Source organism: Marmota marmota, unplaced genomic scaffold (assembly GCF_001458135.2).
Source record: "Marmota marmota marmota unplaced genomic scaffold, marMar, whole genome shotgun sequence".
Lineage (NCBI taxonomy): Eukaryota > Metazoa > Chordata > Mammalia > Rodentia > Sciuridae > Marmota > Marmota marmota.
In genome coordinates, this window is record NW_026000057.1 from 22,365,797 (window position 1) to 22,388,678 (window position 22,882).

At 33.3% G+C, this 22,882-nt stretch overlaps 1 protein-coding gene across 3 annotated transcripts in view; it reads left to right on the forward strand.

Moving 5' to 3' along the window:
* Ccser1 (coiled-coil serine rich protein 1) overlaps positions 1 to 22,882 on the forward strand; it is a 988,234-nt gene that overhangs the window by 279,373 nt on the left and 685,979 nt on the right. For all 3 annotated transcript variants that reach the window (XM_048813620.1, XM_048813621.1, XM_015484557.2), the window contains exon 6: positions 17,698 to 17,775. In XM_048813620.1, the coding sequence (XP_048669577.1) occupies positions 17,698 to 17,775 (78 nt within the window). The remainder of the gene's footprint in view (positions 1 to 17,697; positions 17,776 to 22,882) is intronic.

Consider the following 22,882-nt stretch of genomic DNA (forward strand, 5'->3'; position numbering starts at 1 on the left):
TATCTTACATTTGTGGTGGAGGCTGATAGATCAAACAGTGTGGTGACTATTTTGGTGAGGGCCTTCATGATGGCAAGTGCCATCATGAAGGGATCATGTGGCCTGATAGATACCAGAGTGCAGGAAAAGGCCAGACTAGCTCTTTTATAACAATTTCTCTCAGTAACTAATTCAGAGTACCACAAAAACATCTCACTCTCCCCCAAGCACAGTACCCTAAATGAACTACCCAACTCTCACTAGCCCACAGCCTCTTAAAGTTCTCACTGCCTCTCAATATAGGGGACCAAGCTTATGACACATGAACCTGTTGAGGAAGAACCACATCCAACTAATAGCAGGGGTCAAGGAACACTTGAGAAAGATGAAGAGAACAGACCAAATGCTAGTTGGCTTGCTCCATCACTATTTCAAATGTGAGTCTAGTTTGATGATCACTGCTTCTTCTTTTATTTTTATTTGTTTTATTTGTTTTAATTAGTCACACGTGTGATCCAATCACGGCTCCTTTACAGGACAATTGTCATCATTTTTTTTAACCCTTAAAGAAGGGTCTCTTTTATAGTTTCTTGTATTGTCTGTCCAAAACTCTCCCACTGGAAGAAATAATCATCGTCCTTTCAAACTGATCATAAATTCTGCCTCAGAGAAGCTTCTTGTTCTGCATGGCAGATATTCTTCCGTTCTCTAAGTTCGTTTTTGTTGTCTCCTCTTATCCTAATTTCCTCATCCTTTCTTCCAAAGTCACAGAGACCGTAGGCCACAGGACCTCCTCTCTTCATCATCTCATCCTTTCCCGCAGGCAGAAATCACATTGTTACCTCTTTAATTTTTTTATAACTCTCTCTCTCTCTCTAAGCAATTTTTGGTTATTATATTTCCTGAAATGATTATTTGAGATTAAACTTTCAATTTCCTGCTAAACTGACACCACATAAACTATGGCCCCAGAATATGAAGTAATGTGCTTTCTTCTGAAGTTCCCTATTTTCTCTTTCAAGATACCTGACTCAAGCCCTCAGACGCCTAATCCCACTCTGGCCACTTACATAGTGTAACTTTTAGCAGTCATTGTAAAATGCTTTTTTTTTTTTATGTGTGCTCATCCAGATTTTCTTATCTTTATATGTTTGCCAACCATTGGGGGAATTAAAAGATGTATAATTTAAAAAGAAATTAAAGTGTTAAGTTCAAGGATGCAGTGCTTTGAATAAAAGTTTCCAATAATATGAACTTGATAAGGTCATCAATTTTCACTTACCTTTCCTTGTCTCAATCACCCTAATATAATACTAGTTAATACTGAGAGAAAAAGAATAAACCAGAAAGAGAACACGGAACAAAGAAAGAAAGAAGGAGAGAGAAAAGGGGGAGGGAAGGTGAAGAAGGACAATTACTGTCCGTTTTTTTAAATAATGGTTAGCACAAGGGCACAAACATGTTAAAAACCCTGTGAACAATCTTCATGACAATGAAAGTGTGATGGTGATTTAGGAATTTTTGTTACCTTAACAGTCATAAGTAAGATAAATTACCTGAAAGAGAATAATGGCTACTGTGGTAGATGTAGACTCTGAACTCAGAATCAGAAATTGTGAAATTAATTCCAAATTTGCTGCATCATCTTGTTGAGTGGGAAGAGTAATAATTATGGAGCACTTATCATGAATTAGGTACTTTGCTAATTACCAGGGTTTGAGACTTCATGTTTAAGAGATTAATTTAAAAGCACAACTTATGTTTTTTCTCTGTAGAAACTTTTATTTATGTTATGAGCTGCTTACAGTCAGGAAGCTGCAGAGTTTGAGTAGATAGTCATTTAGTGTTGGCGGGATGCTGATTTATTCCGTCTTCAGTACCTTGCTAACTTTCCCTGCTTAATTAAGAGAAAAGGTCGATTGAAAGTAGCTCAGAAAACTTGAGTATGTTTTGTGTTCTCCCTAACTCCCAGGGCCAATGGGATACTTTGTGCCACAGACAAACCTGAGGATTCAAAAGGCCTTATTTTCTGGAGGGGACGGGGCATGGAAAATGATTGCATGTCGGTTTATTGTTTTTCCCCTCACGAAAATTTCCGGAGCTGCAAGGCACTTTTAAAATCTTAAAATTTTTACAAAGAGTCAGAGTGCCTATTAAATGTGCCAACCTCTGCCAAACATTCCCTTCAATATAAACAGCTCCATTAAGGCAGTGCAATTTGGCACCTTTTCACTGCATGATCTGTGCGTCTGTGTGTTTTAATTTATGAGACCAATTTAAATACAGCATTCTTAAAATGCTGGCCACCATCTTCAATTTTACAGAATAGAAAATATGTTTGGAAATCATTTACTTTCTTATCAAATATGAATGCCAGTGAGCTACAGTTTACCACTAATTTGCATTCTTTCTTAAATATTTTTTTATATTTGTAAATGGACGGAATGCCTTTATTTTTTATTTGTTTATTTCTGTGTGGTGCTAAGGATTGAACCCAGTGCCTCACACATGCCAGGCAAGCATTCTGCTACTGAGCTACAGCTGTTGCTTTCTTTTGTCTTTAGAGGGCATGTAGGGAGAACAGAATTAGAAAAGACTTTTCTTATGTGTGCTCATCCAGATTTTTTTTTCTTATCTTTAAATGCTTTGCCAACCATTGGGGGAATTAAAAGATATAAAATTTAAAAAGAAATTAAAGTGTACAGGATACAGTGTTTTGAGTAAAAGCTTCCAGTAATGTGAACTTGATAAGTTCATCAATTTTCAATAAAAGTTTGGGCATAAATGATGGATTTTGTGATGTGAGGCTAAAGAAATTTTAAGTGCATCGAGTACAGTGTAATATTATAGAGAATTAATGTATAAACCAAATCACCAACTTGTAGAAATTAGATAATAGTATTGTACTTTTATTGTACATTATCAATTTGGGGGCATATTGAGTCCTAGGGCTTGAAGCAGAAACAGATCTTAAAAGTTCTCTTCATGAGCTTACTCTGGGTAGATACTGTTAATCATGTGCCACGTAGGGACATTTTGGTCAACTGTGGACTGCATATATCATATTGCTCTCATATGACTACACTGCCTAGTGACACTGTAGCCATCTGGATTTAAGTGCTCTGATACTCTCACAGTGACAGTATTGCTTAACCATGCATTGCTTAGAACATATCCCCACTGGTAAGTAACACATGAAAGTGTTAAGTAACACTCGAAATATATAGATCTTGAAAGGCGTAAAGAATGGGACAAACCTTGTTTACAGAGGAGGAACATGTAACAGTCCTGATTGTGAGCTTATGGTGATATGAGAATTATCTGTGGTCTCATGACTTTCATTAGCTCTTTAAGTGAATCTGAGCAGTTTTGAATGTCAGAAGGGAAAACAAGTTCTCTTTTTTCATTGGGACATTTTATTTTATTTCATTTATTCATATTATTGAACTAAATACTTACACATTGATGCTCTAACTAGTGATATTTCTATTTTTGAATCTTTACATTGTAGCATAAGATTTCCATCATACTTTGTGAGTGCAACCACTCTATTATGTGCATAGTCATATTAAGATTGATTATTCAGAAATGGATATGACAAAAGATCTAGAATCCTAGGGGAATAAGTGAATGCCTCAATACTATTTAAATTACTTTAATGATTAATTTTAAATAATAATTTTAATAAATAAAATTCTGTGTTTTCTTGAATTAAATACATATCCTTATTAAAAACTCATTTGTTATATTGTTATAAAACTCATTGTTATATTTTTATAAATATCAGTAATTATAAAGCAACAAGCTTTAATTTATAGGCAGTAAACATTAAGGTTGGCTTAGAATCATGCTGATTTTATATTTTCATTTCATTTTAATTGAAAATAAATTATGCCCCTAGTCTAGGTGAATAATGTCCATAGATATATGCACCTGTGTTCTGTAGCTAAATTTATTTACATTCACAGTAACTGATTAGTTCTTGCCAAGCTGTTCTATATTCAAAAATTATTAAAAAATGCCTCATTGTAGTTTTAATGACAAGATGGATATTCTAATATGCTGATGTTTTATTATAGTTAAAATTAATGATAAACTGCTATTTTTTGATAAAGCTATGAAAAGAAAGTTACATAAGTTCTGATAAGCAGAACTCACCAAAATAAGGGCTTTCCAAAGTAAACACTTGGCTTTGTTTGAACCTGATTATCTAAATTCAGTTGCATAATAAATCCTAAGTGAATAATAATGGTAGTTTCTATGATGTAAACATGAAAAGCACAGTAAGCTGTTGTGAAGTTGACTTACATTCTTAGCTGACAGACATATAAAAATAATTTTAATAAAGCATGATAATCACTAAAACGTAGCACTTACTCAGCCCATCGGGTATACCAACTCCATTTTTACTAGTTTTTCCTCATTTTTTTTTTCTCACAACAGCCTAACAAAATGGGTTCTATTAATGTTGCCATTTTTCAGAAGGAAATCAATTGTCCAAAGAGGATATGCAACTGGCCTAAAGTGACACAATGAGTAAATAAAAGAGCTGAGACATAAACTAAACAGTTCAAGAATCACTTGAGAAGAGAGACATAAAGAAAATGTGGTACATATTCACAATGGAAAACTATTTGTTTGTAAAAAAAAAAAAAGAATGAAATCCTGTCATTCATAACAATTTGGGTGGAATAGGATATCATTATGTTAAGTGAAGTATGTCAGGAACAGAAAGACAAGCACTGCATAATCTCTCTCATATGTCGAGTTTAAAATAAGTTGCAAGTAGAATGATGGTTACCATAGGCTGGGGAAAGAATGGGGAGGGTGGGGTCGGGAAAGGTTGATAAATAGATACTAGGGTATAGTTATAGATAGATAAAAGTGAGCTGTTCTGTTGTTCTACTCCATCAGATGATTATGAATAACAATATTGCACTCCATAATTTAAAAAGCTAGAAGAATAGATTTTAATGTTTTCACCTTTAAAAAATGCTTGAAGACATACATATGGTTATCCTCCATTACGAATTGCACAGAGTATACATCAAATGGTACCTCATAAATGTACAATTTTTGTTTTCATGTAGTAGATTAAAACTTAAATAGTGATACACTGGGTTCAATTATAGCACTGACACAATGGCCATTACAACTAGACAAAAATGAGTGACAGCATACTAGTTAAGGGTTGACTGCACAGTGAAGGGAAAGAAAATGAGGTAACTCTGTGGGAAGTGGTGGATACAGTTAATGAGCTTTCTGGGCTAAGATATTTAGTGTGAGCAAAGAGCTATGAACCAATGGATGCATCCTGGGGTTTATAGCACGTTCCTGCTTCAGAGAACCTCAGTCCCATTTCTCAAAGTGAGTCTACAGACTCTTGGAGAAAGAAGTCATTGGATACATGTTGTAAATACAGAGTCCTAGACCGTGTTATAGACCTACTGAGTTGCAATCTTTTCAGCAGGACCCCAAAAGGAACATTTTAACAGAGCATGCCAAATGACTAACTGGTCTGCATCAAGAATTTCAATACTCTCTACCATATTGTAAAGTTCACGATGAAAGTGTCCAGAGAGGAAGTAGATAAGGACTACAGAATTATAAACCTTTGAATTTTCCTCTAATTTATTTATAAGATAGGAAAAATATTTCAAAATACATAATAAAGTTTAGTATAGATTTAAAACATGGAAGTAAAATAAGTAGTCCAACAGACCAAAATAAAATATTTTGTTTAGATCTTTATTAGATCTTTTAAAGAACTGACTAAAAAAATGTCAATACATCCCCACTCTTTTATTTAGACACTACATTTTCCCCTTACTCATTAAAGTCCATTTATTGCTATTTCAAAAAATCTTTATACAGAAAGTTTCAAAAGATATGACCAAGTTCAACATTCATTCATTCACTTGCTAATTAACATAATGCTTCTCAAATCTGGTAGCAATAAGATAATGTGAGGTACTCCTTAAAAGAAATATTAAAGGGGAACAATTAGTTTATGGGTATTTTCTATATCTACTGTATGAAAGCCTTTTTATCCTATACTCTAAGGAATGCATGTGTACTATGTGTAATATATATGCACTATTCATAGGGAGCTTGAAATTTATCAAGGAAATTGGATGTATACACACTCACAAAGCATAATAAAATTAGATAAAACATGTTAGAAGCACCAAAGAGGTGAAGGCAATGTAGGAGTTCAGAGAAATGCAGTAATGCTTACTGTTGAAGACATTAGGGAAGTTTTTATGGAGAAGTGAGCATTTGACCCTAGTTGTAAAGGATTAATGATATTTGATACCAGGTTTACTAGAGAAGGCCATTTCCAAATGCTCAGGTGGAAAGAGAATTAAGGCTAAAAGAAAGTTAAATGTGGTGATGATAATAGTTGTTAAAACTATTGTTAGAAAACAGCTGATAATTGTCTTGACAGTTGGACTCAAGTAAGTAAGGATGATAAGAATGAAAAGAAAAGGTTGTTCTTTGGCAGGTCTAAATGACAGTCTAAGAAGTGTAGAATTCATTCAGTGCTGTACTTGTAACCCTGAAATCCTTCATCAAAGGCTGGACATAAAGAACCATGTCTCAGAAAAATTGATCTGACGTCGGGATGCTAGAATGGTTGAAGGGGGAAAAGTCCGAGTTAGGCAATTTCTGAAGATGTAGCAGTGCAAACAAGGATTATGATTATTTTAAATCAAAACTGTAGACCAATATAGAGTTGAGTGCTTAGTGAAGATAGGGTTCATAAAACAAGCCCTATTTAGAAATTGACCTTTTCCATGTGTTTTATGATTATTTCTCTCTAGAAAGAAATTTGTAGTATTTGTCAGTTACTATGACATAAGTTTCTCCCATGGCCAAATTCTATCTACCAGTGGTGTTACTGAGCATGAATTTGGCAAGTGTTAGCAGGAAAACTTCCCCTCTACCATCTTAGATCTAACTGATTGAAGGCCATTAACTCCTCTAAAGAAGTTTTCTGGTTGAAAAAAGACTGATCTTAGCATATGAATTCAGCTGCCCATTATCATAAAACATTCCTCTAGGTCTTTACATATTTCATCAATGAATGCCTAAACAACACAGAGGAGGAAAAGTTTACTTGGGGGCTCATGGTTTCAGAGGTCTTAGTCCATAGATACCTGGCTCCATTTCTCAGGATTCGAGATGAAGCAGAATGTCATAGTGGAAGAGTAAGGTGAAGGGAAGTGGTTCAGGACTTTGCACCAAGAAGCAGAGAAAGAGATCTTCTCATCAAGACAAAACATGTACCCAAAAGCATGCACCCAAAGACCCACCTCCTCTGCCCACACCCTACCTGCTTTCAGTTACCATTCTGTTAATTCCTATTATTGAATTAAATCACTGATTGGATTAAGATTCTCATACCCTAATCATTTCACCTCTAAACTTTCTTACATTGTTGCACACATGAGCTTTTGGAGGACACCGCATATCTAAGCCATAACATCCTCTGATAGGAATTAACTCAGTGGTGACTATAGGCAGGTAGGGTGTTGCTGGAGAAGGTGTGTCATTGGGGACATGCATTTGGGGTATATATTTTTGAGATGAGCTTAGTCTCTCTCTACTCCTTGGTGGCCATGTCTTCACCTACTTTTCCTCTGCCACATTATTCCACCATGATGTTCTGCTTCACCTAGAGCCCTACGGAATGGAACTGGCTATCTATGGACTGAGACCTCTGAAACCTATGAGCCCCCAAATAAAGTTTTTCTCTTCTAATTTTTTTTTTGTCAGGTCTTTTGGTGACAGCAGTGAAAAAGCTTACTAAAACATCAGCTTCTACTAAATACCTTGTCCAAATGACCATCATCTGTCAACATATTACATTTATTTCTAAGTGACCTTTCAGCTTCCACTCCTGCTCTTTTGTAGTGTTTTTCTTCACCATCATTTGCTGTATTTGTTACAAGTAAGTTATTAAATACACCCTGCCCTAAAGAGGAGGGTCTCACAAACAGGTAAATACAGGGAGTCAGGGATTACTATGAGGTCTGGCTTTCAGAATTTAATGCTAGAAGCTGACTCTCACTTAATTACTCTTTTGTCATTCCAGAACTAAGAACTAAGCTGTATTTCAATTTAAAAGTAGAAGTATTATCCTATCTACTAACTTGAAAAACCCAAGAATGGAAAGACACTTTCCTTCCTTTAAAACCTGTCTATATCATTCAAGGTCAGTCAGCTGTGGTTTGCATCTCCAGAGGCCTAGCTATCTCTGTTTTCACTGAGGCTACCATAGCCTTTGTCTTTTCTGAAGCTGTTAGGGCCCATAGACTTTGCTGAGTCCCATTTATCGCACAGGTCATCTCTTAAATCTCTTAAGGCCACATAAAAATAGCTCCTTGCCTGAGGGAAAAGCCCTCAGGAGCAGCAGACAGCCTTCCAGGTTAAACCCCCTAGTGATCTGAGACTTAAAGCTCTTACACAGGCCTTAGCAGTGAAAAGCCAGCTACATAGCTATTGAGAACACATGTTCTCTGCATGTGATCCTGCAATAAAAGAAAAAGGAATAGGCTGAGCCATGCATACTGAGTTCATCCATCCCAAATATATACTAGAGCTCCTTCTGCATGGAAGGAGAGCAAGAGTGAAAAAATCAGTGTCCTCAACTTTTCCAGATATTTTCCTTGGTAATTTTATGTTCTCTTTAATATGCAAAACATATCTTTAAATTTGTGATTTATTTAGGTTTATGTTTAGAAAGGCCCTGCCCATTGTATGGCAACTGACAAAACTGATAGGTAATATTTACTTTTATTTTCTTTAGGTATTTGTTTCTCATAGGTTTTATATTTAACAATTTAATCCATTAAGTTTTTTCAATGCAGGGTAAGGTTCTGGGATTTTTTCCCCCTAAAAGTTAACCAGCTGGTACATCAGAGCATATTAAAAAGCAGATATATATCTTTTTGCCCCCAAAGTTCAATACATTTGGAACTACATCCCTTCTCAAATAGTAGTATATTTGCCTTGGAGTGAAATTGATAATATATGTGAAGTTATTCAATTATGTACATAGCCCTTAGCTGAGTTTATAACTCTATAAATGTATTAAATGGAATAATCAAGGATATGTTTTAAGAATTTTATTGTAAAAGCCTGGGAATGTAGATCATTGATAGAGTACTTACATACATGTTATCACAAAATTTGGTGTATGAAAAAATTAAAATGCAAAAGTATCTAAAGTAAGGACTCTAGGAAGATGAATAAAGTTACATTTATATGATAGAAATTGCGAGTTCATCATAAAATAAGCTAAAATAAAAAATTTGAATATAGGAAAAATACTAAGAATGTAGTTAGAAGCAAAATTTAGGATATAAATAATTATAAACAGAAAATGATGAAAAAAGTACAGATATTGTATAAGTGACTGTCTTTGGACAGTGGATTTTTTTCCCTTTTTCTTTATTTACCCCTCAATCCATCTATCAATCAAATCTATCCATTTATTCCTTTTTCTAGTTTGTACGTTTTGTACTTGGCTTGTCCCCACAATGAATTTAAGATAATTGAAGGCAGGGACTGTTTTTATTGAGCACACATCACAGTATCTGGTTTGGTGGAGGTTCTCAGTACTGTCTGTTAAATGTTGTTAATAAAATTAGAATCTAATTGGGACTTGTTGAAAGCAGCTGAAGATACCAAGAATATCCAATAAGATAAATAGATGGATAATGGGAGATGTAAGTCATAGACCAAGGCATAAAGAGTTCTGGCAGCAATTAGTGTGGCTCCAATCAGAAATGGGAGGTCAGAGACAGAACTTTTCACCCTGGGAAAAGAAATGAATTAAAACAGGGACTGATTCTCCAAGTGTTTGTACAAGAATATAAGGTTCAAATATTATGAATTCTCAGAATTTGGTATATGGTTAAAAACTGCAGTTTCCTAAAACTGAAGCAAACAAGAAGCAAGATAAAATTAAGAAGCTTAGTAATTGTGAGATAACTAATACCACCACCCAAAAAGAAGCTGGTTTGAAAATTACATAGTTAATAAGATTAGCTTTTTCTGTTCTCCATTATATTGTAGTTTGTCTGGCATGAAATAACTGTACTTTAGGTAGTTGATTTTATATTTTTTTAGTGAATAATAGAATGTGAATTTTGTCATGGTGGTTGACCTCTAGCACTGTTATAAAGAGAAAATTTTCTGGATCTTGGTGATTGATATTGCTTGTATGTTTACTACCACAGCTTGATAATAAGCATCATGTGTGTGTATATAGTTGCTTTTGTCTAACTAACTTTATACTAAAAAAATGAGTCTTCAACTCAGGAATGCTTTCCCAGTAGTTCTAGTTACTGAAAAGCACAAATTCAAATAAGTTATAAGCCTGAGTTCTTAGGCCAACTTTAGTTTTTGTCATTGGTTAATGTATTCACCAATACCTGGTAAAGTTTCTTACTCATTTACTTTGAATCATCCAACAAAACCTTCTCATCCCTTAATATAATTTAATTTCTGAACATTCCAAACTAAGAGCAAATTCATGATTTTCCTCTGGAATCCATTCTGAAGGAACAAGCCACCTTTACTTCTTTGTTATGGCCCATTAATTTGATATATTCTGGGGGTTAGTCACAGCTTTGATTTAGTCACAGAACAGTAAAGAGATGATTCACTGTAACTGTACCACATGATCAGAGTAGAGATAAGAACAAAACTGATTCAAGTCCTCTTGTAGGATAGTGTATCTCTCCCCTCTCGTATTATTGATAAACAGAAAGTTAATTTTAAAAATTATTTATGTTTTTCTCTGTAGTTTTAGGAAGATTATCGTCAAATAAAACTACCATCTTGTATGTCTGTACTAAATGCTTTTTAAAAATATTTTTAATTGTAGATGAACACATTGCCTTTATTTTATTTTATTCATTTTTATGTGGTGCTGAGGATCGAACCCAGTGCCTCACACGTGCTAGACAAGTGCTCTACCACTGAGCCACATTCCTACCTCCTGTACTAAATGNACACACACATACATACATAATCCTAAAAAATAAAAAATTTCAAAAAGGCAAGCTTAAGGATTATTTGTATAGTTATGCTATCGTATGTGGGTTCCTAAAATATATATATTCCTAAAATATGTATATATATTCCTAAAATATATATATTCCTAAAAAAATATATATATTCCTAGAATATATATATATTCCTTATATATATATATATATTTTTCATATATGTGAATGAGAAAAAAACAATTGTGTGTGTGTTTCTATTTTTATGCATGTAATTTCTGTGGAAGGTTAAAAAGTAAAATTTGTTGGCTCAGCATTGCTAGGAACTACTCATGAAAAACAGACTTTTTTTTGCAAAAAGATGTATCTTTTGAATTTTTTACTAAGTGAACATGTTAACGAGTCAAAACTAAGTTTAAAAATGTATTAAATAAAAAAAAATAGCAAAGGAGCTGGGGTAGAGCACTTGCCTAAGATGTGTGAGGCACTGGGTTCAATCCTCACCCCCACATAATAATAAATAAAATAAAGGTAATATGTCCATCTACAACTAAAAATGTTTTAAAAAAATAAATATGCTTTATATACAGGCATTTTTTTTCCACTCAATCTCATGACCAACTAATTAGAAAATGAGTCCCCAAAAATTTAGAAATTAATATTTTAAATCATCTTTCTATCACATAAATATTGTTACCTTCCTATTCTAGAATAGAGTAGTATCATGGCTTTCTCTGCTCCACTATGTCAGCCAATGTGAAACTGTTCATTCTATAACTAGCAACTTTCCAGCTATAGTGCTTATTACTGGATTGGAAAAGATGCTCAAATCCTAGCCACACTGTTTTATTGAGCAAAATAGAACTGGACCATCACTATGTCTTATATGTCCTTAGACTTTTATTCTATTTCTCCATTTCCTGGATTTACTGGCCCTTTGTTGGATTTATTCCTAGGGATGTTCCATCCACTTGGTGGCCTCTGAAATTCAGAGAGAAACACATTTTTATGACCTTAGCATCATTAATTGAATGGAAGCTTTCCTTTCTAAAAATTCCAACCGAATTCTCAGATTTGAGCTTCATTTAAATAATTTTAAATAATTTATCTCTTGTGCCTTTTGTGTGTATGTCTAGTAGGAAACATTGGCTAGCTATTTATTATAAGTGCCTAGTTATTTCTCAAAACACATGAACTGAGAGTTTGGGGAAAATCACACCCCCATGAAAACAAAACTGTTGCTAAAATAAATTATGTGATAGATAGAAAAAAATAGCAGATAACAACTATAAGAGGATGTTATAAAGAAAATGCCTGATTTTCATTTGGAAAAAGTGGAGCCAGTAGAAGATGTGACTGGAAGGGAAAGCATTGTGGAAATAGGCCTAGACACAAAGAATTGCTCCTGATTTTAGGACTTAACTCAATTTTCTGATGTTCTCACTGTGGTTTGCTGCTACCAAACAGGTAGGCATCGGACACCTACCACTTAAGGGATGAAATGATTAGAATCAGCTTCCCATGGCTCTCATAGTTCCTCATAGAGTTTTGCCTGATGGTCAGTGGTTGACACTTAGATGGGAGGAATCCAGGTATATTGGCTCCTGGCCCCTGGTGTATAAGACTGATAAAAAGCACATTTTAGAACTGATTATACTGTTTACATATAAAAAATGTTTTTCTGTATCACAATTAGATATTCTATATTCCTTTTCTTACTAAGTCCTTAGGTCTACAGCAAGTCTGATCACATCTTCCCAGCAGGATGAATCACAGCAAAACTTAAAATCTAAGCATATGGAAGCCTAAGTATACTCAATACATGTTGAACAGCTGTATGAATAAATGTATTTTCTTGTGTAAAAATGAAAATATTAAGAATAGTATATCATCGATATAACACAAATAAAAATTACCTACATACTTTACATAAGAATAACATTGTTATAGCAGCAATACATTTCAATGTGTGTGTATATTTCTATAAAATTTTAGGACTGTTTTAATACACCCTTAAGTTAGGTTTTAGGGTAAGCCTTAAATTATTAGACCTAAAGAATTATAAAACTTAACCTGATGGCTTAAAAAAATAAAATATTTCACTTATATTCAGATCTGTTTATGTACCCAAAGAATTTTAGTCCAATTGATCATGCTTTACTTCAAAAAATTCTTTTAAACAAGCTTTAATCCCATAAGACAGATTCATTAATTATGCTTTCATGGACAACATAATTAATAAATCTATAATATGGAATTATAGCTTCCAGTAAATATTAATAATGCAAACTCACTCTACCAAGCAACTTAAGAGGACCCAAACAAATAGATCATGTTATATGGCTGAAGCTTTCCTTCAACACTTCCACATGGAACATAAAAGCATGCAAAACAATTTAGCATCAACTTCTGAGATCTTTGGATAATTAAGTTTCCTTGGTGGAGGATATTGTGCATCCTGATAAAATGATCTGTCAAAATTTGTGTTTATGAAAGTTATAAGAACTCCGATAAAAGCCTAGAAACTAAGAGTATAATGACTATCATGTATTATAACCCTGAGTAACTCAGTTATATTGCTAAGTGTTTTTAAGTTTTAATCTTATAATAGTTTTAGATTTACAAAAAAAGTTTCAGAGGAAGTATAGAGAACTCTTATATATTCATTACCAATTTTCCTCTATTTTTTTTCTCAGAAATGGTTATAGAAGTTTTATTGTTTATTGAACATTTATTTTTAATTAAAAATATAAATTACATATGTATGGGGCATAATGGGATGTCTTAATACATGTATTCATTGTAGAATGATTAAATCAAGTTAATTAACATAACCATCACCTCACATTTTTTTTCTTTTTTATTTTTTTATTTTCCCTTCTCCCCACTCATCTTTAGCAGACACCTGCCTCCCACCTCATCAAGCACACAGTTCATCGAAGGAGAATTCCAGTTTCCTCCTTGTCCACAGTGTAGACTTGCCTACCTCTGCAGCCATTGGTACACCCCGCCCCCCAGGCCTCCTCCTCATCCCGGTGTCTGTCACCTACAGTCCCTGGGGATTATAATCAAGTTATCTTCTCTCTTCCTGCTCTCTGTTTTCTTTTTTTTTCTTTTTTTATTTTTTTTATTGATTGTTCAAAACATTACAAAGCTCTTGACATATCATATTTCATACATTAGATTCAAGTGGGTTATGAACTCCCATTTTTACCCCAAATACAGATTACAGAATCACATCGATTTATTTTGGCTCACAGTTTTGGAGGTCTCAGTCCATAGTTATTTGACCCATTTGTTTGGAGTGGTTGATAGTGTGTGGTCATAGAAGTTGCTTACCACATGATGGCTGGGGAGTAAAAGATAGAAAGAAGAATGGCTAGTTCTCAATATCCCCTTCCAAGAGGCCCCGCCTCTATCCATCACTTCCCAATAGTAGTGCCACAGTCTGGGGACCAAGCCTTTAACACATGTGTCTATGGATGACACCTATACAAACCATGGCATAGAAGACTCATCTTCTGAAACAGCAGTAACAAAGTAGCAAATAATTTCTCTAAAATTAGTCAAGTAAAGAGAATTCTAGAGAGCAACATGCATTGAGAAGAAGATGATATTCATCAGAACATGTACAAAATGTTCAAAAGTAAATATTTGTCTAGATTTTATTATTGAACTTAAAGAACATAGGTAACATGAAGCTCAATTCAGAGAAAAATAAAATATTGTTGACAAAATGAGATAGAAATGAAGTCTGCTAATTTGAGTGGAATAATACTTTAAGGGTAGAAAAATATTAGGTTCATATTATTTATTCACTTTAGCATCAGAAAGAAGCAGTTTATCTGTTGGATATAGAACCAGCCAGGCCAGGACACTTCTTAGATTTGGGATAGGCTTCTTATACAAAAATGTCTAATGCAGTCTTCAGTGGATATCAAAGCCCAAGTGTATTAATGAATCTCTTGGGATTCACTTTCACTTTGTTGTCAACCAACCATTCCCAGAGTCTCTGAAATATAAAAAGAGTAAATGAAGCCATAATTTAGCATTATTTTATTAAGAAAATTGTGAATTAACATATATTGCTACATTTTGAAAACTCAAAAAGTAACTTACAAAAGGATTTCATATATATAATGTCTATCATATATATTATATATGTGAACTCAGGGATGCTTTACCACTGAGCTACAACAGATCTTTTTATTTTATTTAGAGACAGATTCCAAGTTTCCAAGGCTGTCTTGAACTTGGATCCTCCCTTCTCACCAAAGTAACTGGAATTATAGGCACAGTCACCACAACTGCCATTAATGTATATTTTGGTAGACACTTGCATCAATATTACTATCTTCAAAGGAAAGGGCAAATGAATTAAAATATGAAGTACAGAAAAGACTTATCTTCAAGTGTTTACTGTAATTCTATCTAAAAAAGCATAAACATAGTGGAATGACACATAAATTATAGAACACTGAAAAGGAAATGGAGAAACAATAATAAATGAAGATACTTCTGATTTTTTTATGTTTTCTCAACTCGATAATTTAGTGCAGTATATCAAATGTTGTCATGTAGATTGATTTGTTTTTCAAAACACTTATCTCAAGATTTCCTTAGAGCAACAGAACTAAAATGTAACACTTACTATAAAATGGATTTGACAGTAAAAGCCAGAACAAAGTTTTCTTTAAGAATGACATTCACATAATCAGTGTTGTGTGAGGCAGTGAAGCTTGGAATCTTGTTTTCCAAAATTCCTTAGAATTATACACATTTATTTCCAGGAAGTTGTAGGAGACCTCTACCCTTGAGAAAGTTTGCTATAGAGCTTGATTTTAAGCTCATTGTCTTATGGGAGTTCAAAAACTTTCATCTGCAAGAGTATGATCCAGGCTTTTGAATTTCCAAAACTGAATGTTACCACTGTCTCCTGAATATACATTTTTAAGGGATGATTTATTAATAGGATATGCAGACTATCAATTTTATGAGTCAATATCAGATAATTCATCTGTGTATAATCTTTTCTGTCACTTGCTTAAAATCTCATGTGAAATCTCACACTGACAAAAGCAGCTCAAGGGGTCTTGCTTATGATCTTTTTCTATTTCTGCAAAAAGTTTCATTCATTTCTTCTATTAGAATCCTCCAATTGCTTAGTTGATTAGAAGAGCTTTACTTCTCTCTTGTATCATGTAACCAGATAGTGACAGGCAATAATTGATAATATTTCCTAATTTTTATCAGTTAAATATCCTGGAATCACTAGATAAATTTAGAAATAAAAGAGAATGAGCAATTCATTCAAGTATTTGCTACATGTATTTTCTACTTTTAGTAGATTAAAAGTATTGTTCTGATTTTACTAGAGTTATCCTATCAACATTTTAAATAAGTAGCTGTATATCAATTTCTAAAACAGTTGCAATATATTATGTGAAAATTATACTGAATATCTTCATTCCTATTTTAGAGTTCTTATTCATGGTTTCTGGAATAGCAAATCTAAAGTACTCTTAATGGCTATCTAAAATATGTTCAGTTTATTGTACATTTTAATCAAAAGAATTGAAATAATGTTTGAATAGACACTAAGAATGTGTAGCAATTGTACCATCTAGGCAAACTTGTTCTCTTATCTGAGTCAAGATTAATTCTTTATTTAAAATTCATTGAAATTTTTTTCTGTATTTGTGTGCATGTATATTTGAAACCAAGTAGAAAAATATGAGCATACATTATTTTCAAATTCGTATTTGCTTATCTACTTAAGTGGAAAATATCCTGAGAGAATGTGTTAAGAATATAATGAAGTATCTTCTGTTGCTGCCTATTATTAGTATCTTTTTTCTTGCTTTTTGTAAATTAAATTAATAATGAACTTCTAAGGCCATGTCTTTTTAAAGGTTAATCTTTTATTTAAGAATTTTTTAAAAAATACCTTTGTTTTTATTTATTTATTTTTATATGGTGCGGAGGATCAAACCCAGCTAGGCAAGCGCTCTACCATTGAGCCACAACCCCAGCCCTTATTTAAGAAGTTTTAATCGATTATATTTTCAAAGGATTAGGACAGTGTTAACAACATTCCTATCATTCTCTTATAATTGATTACATGCTTTGTATTTATTTTTTTATCTAGAACAATGTAAGAGAGCTTTTAGAATACCAGAAACTATAAATATAGGAACTTCTTAAATTTAACATTTCTTTAGTTTTCATTTGTATATTATTGACAGATATGGTTTCTATGATGAAAAATAAAGCTAGGTCCATTAACTTAAATTTCTGTGGAAGGAAAAAAAATGCGTGATGCATGTTGCAAAATCAACTAAAAGACATTGAAATAGCAATGTAATAGGTCATTACAGATACAGATTAATTTTTAAAAGAAAATGCAAGTCTATGTGTTCAGCAAAGATAATGCTAAATATCTTTGTATTTATGAGATGCATTTGGTAGCCATTATATTTAATGAAATACACTAAAAAGATCCATGAAGAATGATAGTTTGATTAATTTCCCAGATAACTATTTCTATATGAACGATGATTAAATAATCATGATTTGGATTCTTATATGTCCTTATTTATTTATCTGTTTCTTATAACAAGAAGCATTGGATTCTAAGGTATGAGTGGCAAGAATGACTACAGAAAGGCCCCTGTTCATTGTAGTTTCTCTTTCTTCACAGAGTGCAGACATGAGCCCAGCAAGCAGCACCACTTCGCTTCCTGTTAGTCCTCTCACTGAAGAGCCAGTGCCTTTCAAGGTAAAGAAATAACCAGAAAGAATTTTTTTTTCATATTTTTAGGTTAAAAAAATAGTTTAAACTAGATAGTTGATGCATAGGAAGCAAGGTAAGCTGTTTTAATCTTTAAGAACATGATTTCAAATATTTAAACCATTGTTTTTTCTCTCCATTGTTATTTTATTGCTAGCTGAAGGTAAAGGTGTTAACTACTTTGTGGAACAGTTGTTTGCCCTACATCTAAGATACAGGGATTTTATCATAATCTTTGATGCATGTGATTTAGGAGTTTCACGTCTGTTGTTTATACTAATTCAAGTTAAAGGTTTAGAATGAATTATTTAAGCCTTATCAGCAGTTACATTTTTGTTAGCAATGCTAGGTCACCAAAAAGTAATGATGTAATCATTACAAAATAAAAGTCAACATTAAGATTTGAAATATGGACTCATTCTCTGAAATATTTATTAAGTATTTAAGTGAATATGCAAATAAATATTTAAATGCTATGAGTAGAGATGCTATATGTACATTAAAAACATGAAGTATATTATTTCCCCATTTAAGAACAGGTGTTTCACTTTAAGCCAAAGCTTGAGATCAACTATTTTATATTTGTACCAAGAAAAGTGAATATAATTAGAATTATATAAAGGCAATTCTTAAGAGTATGAGGAAAAAACTGATAAAATTGGAATGATGTAGACACCTGAATTGCTTTCCGTATAATTTGGTTTAAAACAGCACTTCATACTTTTGAGACTCATGATTTTCATGATTTGTCATAAAAGTGTTATTGTTATGAGATATTTTTCCTTGTTCATGTCAAAACTCTATGCTATTGAAGTTTGTTTTAATCAGCTTTTTCACTGCTGTGACTAAAAGACCTGACAAGAATAATTATAGAGAAGGAAAAGTTTATTTGAGGGCTCATGGTTTCTAAGGTTTCAGTTCATAGAAAGTGGGCTCCATTCCTTGGGGTTGGAGGTGAGGCTGAACATCATGGCAGAAGAGTATGGTGGAGGGAATGGGCTTTCAGGATGATCAAGAAGCAGAAAGAGAGATATTCTGCTCCCCAGATAGAAAATTCATAACCCAAAGGCATGCCCCCAACCCACCTCCTCCATCTACACCCTAACTACCTTAGGTTATCACTCAGATAATCCTTCAGGGAATTAACTCACTGATTGGGTTAAGACTATCATAACCCAATCGTTTCTCTTCTAAATCTTCTTGCATTGTCTCGCACATGAAGTATTGGGGAACATCTCACATCCAAACCGTGAGGAACTTTATATTGCTTATGCCTAATTATGGATCTCTTATACTCAGTATTTCTTTATTGTTGAAAATTATAAAAGGTCATGAATTCCATTGAGGATGTTTAGTTTTCCCCTTATGGATGCTTTGTTTGCTTAATAATAAAGAAATAATTTTTAAAAGCTAATTTCTGTATCAAAAGAATGGTTACATGCAGAATAATATTTGATTCCATTATTTATTGAGAAATATTTCCTTTGTTATTTTATATTAAAATGAGAACATAATACTAATGCTTCAAAGTTTAGCATGACTTGATATTTCCATTTTATTTGGCATGTGGGATGAAATTTATAGAAGAAACAAATCTTTAACAAGACTTTATTTGAACTCTGAAAGCTTCACCAGAAACCATTTTCTCTTTTTAATATATTGATAATGACTATAGTCCTCAAAAATTAATGTATTTTTTACAAAGGTAGAAAAGTAGGTCAGATATGTTCCAGAATCTGCTGACATAATGCTAATATAAATATAATTATTCTACTTAGATTCTTTAACTGGTTCTAAGAGATCAATATTGTTTCTAAGTTAATGTGTTTAAGTGGTTTTATAAGCAATTAAAACTTTCAAGTGCTTATAATATGTAATATTGACATTCGATGCTAATGTAGTCTTTCTTAAATTACTGTTTTGTGAAAAGAATATTTATGTTTTTTTAAAAAATTTTATCACTTGTAAAATGATGTCGTAAGTACCTAAAAGTATGTAAAATTTAAATTTCAAAATTATGAAATAAAACTCCAGCATTTTCTTCTTTTATCTTTAATTTATAAATTTTCACTATGTAAATGAGTAATGGAATATTTATTTATCTTTATGTAAAGGCAAGATGTATTGAAAATATCTTTAGAAGTACCTTAGCAGTCTGGTATATCATAAATTTCAAAAATCTGTTGAAAATCATTGAAACCATGGAAAACGTAATTTTTCTTATAAACATACCAGGAAAAAATATAATGTTATAATTCCTATATGTCTCTCTAAGATTATGATACTTGACTAATATGCTAACTAGAAAAAAAAGTGTTGTATTTTTCTCCATGAATGTTGCATGGGTGAGAGATATTCCTTAGCCTCCTACAATAAAGTATGTGCAGCGACCCATCACCCTCCACTCTGATATTGGAGGACAAAAACCTCTGAAAGATAAGTATTGGTGACTGATTGCAGGACTTGATTTTCCCTTTTCTTCTGGGAAAACTAGTCTACTAATAAAAAGGTGTTCCCTCCATTTCCATGGTTCATTTTGGAAATTCAGAACCATTGAAGGGAGATATCTTGTTTCGGTTTAAACATTTATCATGATGAATGCTTTACTTTACACTTTATCTTTAGAATGACATTTCAGGCTAAATTAATTTTAACCATACCATTTTCAATTTTAAAAAAGATTGTTATTTTTAAAAACCTAGTAAATACTATCCCACTAATGTTTGTGCCTTTATTCTTTTTCTGGGAGTGGGGGGTTACTGGGGATGGAACTCAAGGGCACACAGCCACATCCCCAGCCCTATTTTGTATTTTATTTAGAGACAGAGTCCCTAAATAAAATAAAATAAATTAAAGCCTCACTTTTGCTACGGCTGTCTTGTCTGCCTCAGCCTCCCAAGCCACTGGGATTCTAGGCATGCACCACCACGATGGCTGTGCCTTCTTCACCTGGATGTTAAATGAAATATTGGATAGGAAATCTGCCTAATGAACAACATTGGAGGTCTTTCCATCTTCCAGGGTCTTTTTCAGTTTCTTTCTTCAGTGTTGTGTAGTTTTCATTGTAGATATCTTTACCTTCTTGGGTAAATTTATTCCTAGGAGTTGTTTCCTTCCTTCCTTCCCTCCTTCCTTTCTTCCTTTCTTTCTTCCTTCCTTCCCTTCTCCCTCCCTCCTTTCTTCCTTCCCTCCCTTCCTCCCTCCTTCCTTCCTTCCATTATGAATGCAACTGTTTTTCTCATTCCCCCCCCAGCAGATTCACTATATAGAAAAGCTATTGGCTTTTATATGTTAGTTTTGTATCCTGCTACATTGGAAGACTGGTTTATCATTCTAAGAGATACTTTGGGGAGTCTTGAGGAATTTTTCAGTATAGAATCATATCATCGGCAAACAGAGATAATTTCACTTTCTCCTTTCCTTTTGAATCTCTTTTATTTCTTTTTCAGGCTAAAGTTTCCAGGGCTAAATTTAAAAAGAGTGCTGAGAGTAGAGACCAATGTCTCATTCTTGATTTTAAAGGAAATTCCTTTAATTTTTCCCCATTGAGTTATAATTTTTGATATGGGTTTACACTATTCAATATTCATTTGTAGCTGGGCACAGTGGTGCACACTTGTAATCCCAGTAACCAGGAGGCTAAGGCAGAAGGATCGAAAGTTGGGGCTGGTCTCAACAACTTAACAAGGCCCTAAGCGACTTAGCAAGACCCTGTTACAAAATAAAAAAGGGCTGGGGATGTAGGTTAGTGGTAGAATACCCTATGTTCAATTTCTAGTACCCCTCCCCCTAAAATTTATTTTCACAAGTCGTGCTATTTATTTTATAACTTTGGCTATTCAGTTGAGCTTGTATATCAGGTTCTTATGAAAACTAATTAATAGAAATGTTTATTAATTTTGAAGGAAAAAGTAAATGAACTGTCTTTATGAATAACTAATAAGTGTAGTAAAACATTAGTTGGAAAAAAGACAACCAAAATGACAATAAGGGCATAGGGTATCATTTAATCAGGAACACACAAGAGTAAACTTTTCTTTAATTTTCCAAACCTCCATAGTAGGATAACCTGGTGACTCCTAAATGCATGGCTTTCACTGAAAGAATATTACTCAATTTTAAAAAAATACTGGGGGGGAACTCACTGTAAACAAAGCACTGTTGATATTTTTCTCTTTTGCTATAACGTCAATATAGTGAGTAGCTTCAATTTATCTTGTCTACCAATATCAGGAGTGAAAAGAGCATCTTTGGAGACTCTAGAAGAGAGGGGTCAAAAATTGTGGTGTGACCTTCACAGCATCTTCCACTGTACACCAAGCAGAGTTAGATTTGTGTGCTCCCACAGAAATCTAACTCTGCTTGGTGTACAATGGAAGATTTATTGTATCTTATTGTTGTTGCTTTTTATATATTAGATTTAGTAGTCTCTTTTAGTTTTAGAAATCACCTTTTCAGCCCACTGTGGTGTATTTCTGCATTTCTAGTCACTTTTTGACTAGTCCACCTATTCCTTCACTGATTTGTTGGTGGAACAGTTTATTGAATACTTACCATATGCTTCATGATTTTCTAAGACATCAAAGCAGACATTATAAGTACATGCATTAATGGTGTTTGGGTTCTAGTGAGAAGAAATAAACAACAAATAAATAAATATACAACACTTCAGGTAGGGTAAATATTAAAATGAAAAATAATGCAGGATTTGCAGGATAGAAAGTAGCACTGGAGTGTGTTGCTATTTCGACAAGGATGTTCAAAGAAGGCCTGTTTTGAGTAGGGGACATTTTGGTTGAGACCATAATAATAAAAAGGGAGAAAGCCACTCATGCTTCCAGGTTAAGAGGCAAAAGTTTTGAGGAAAGAGAACAGTTTATGTATTCAGGATTGGTATTCTGAGTGGAGAAGAGCAAATGAGAGAACAGGTAGTTTAAGAGATCAAGCCATAGAGAAACCTTAATAGGAAAGGTCTTGTATGCTGTGTTAGACTCAGTATCTTACTTTGCATGGAACAGGAAACCACTGGAGCATTTTCAGAAAAACAATAGAATAATCAGACTTTATTTTAAAACGTTTACTTGGCTTCTATGAA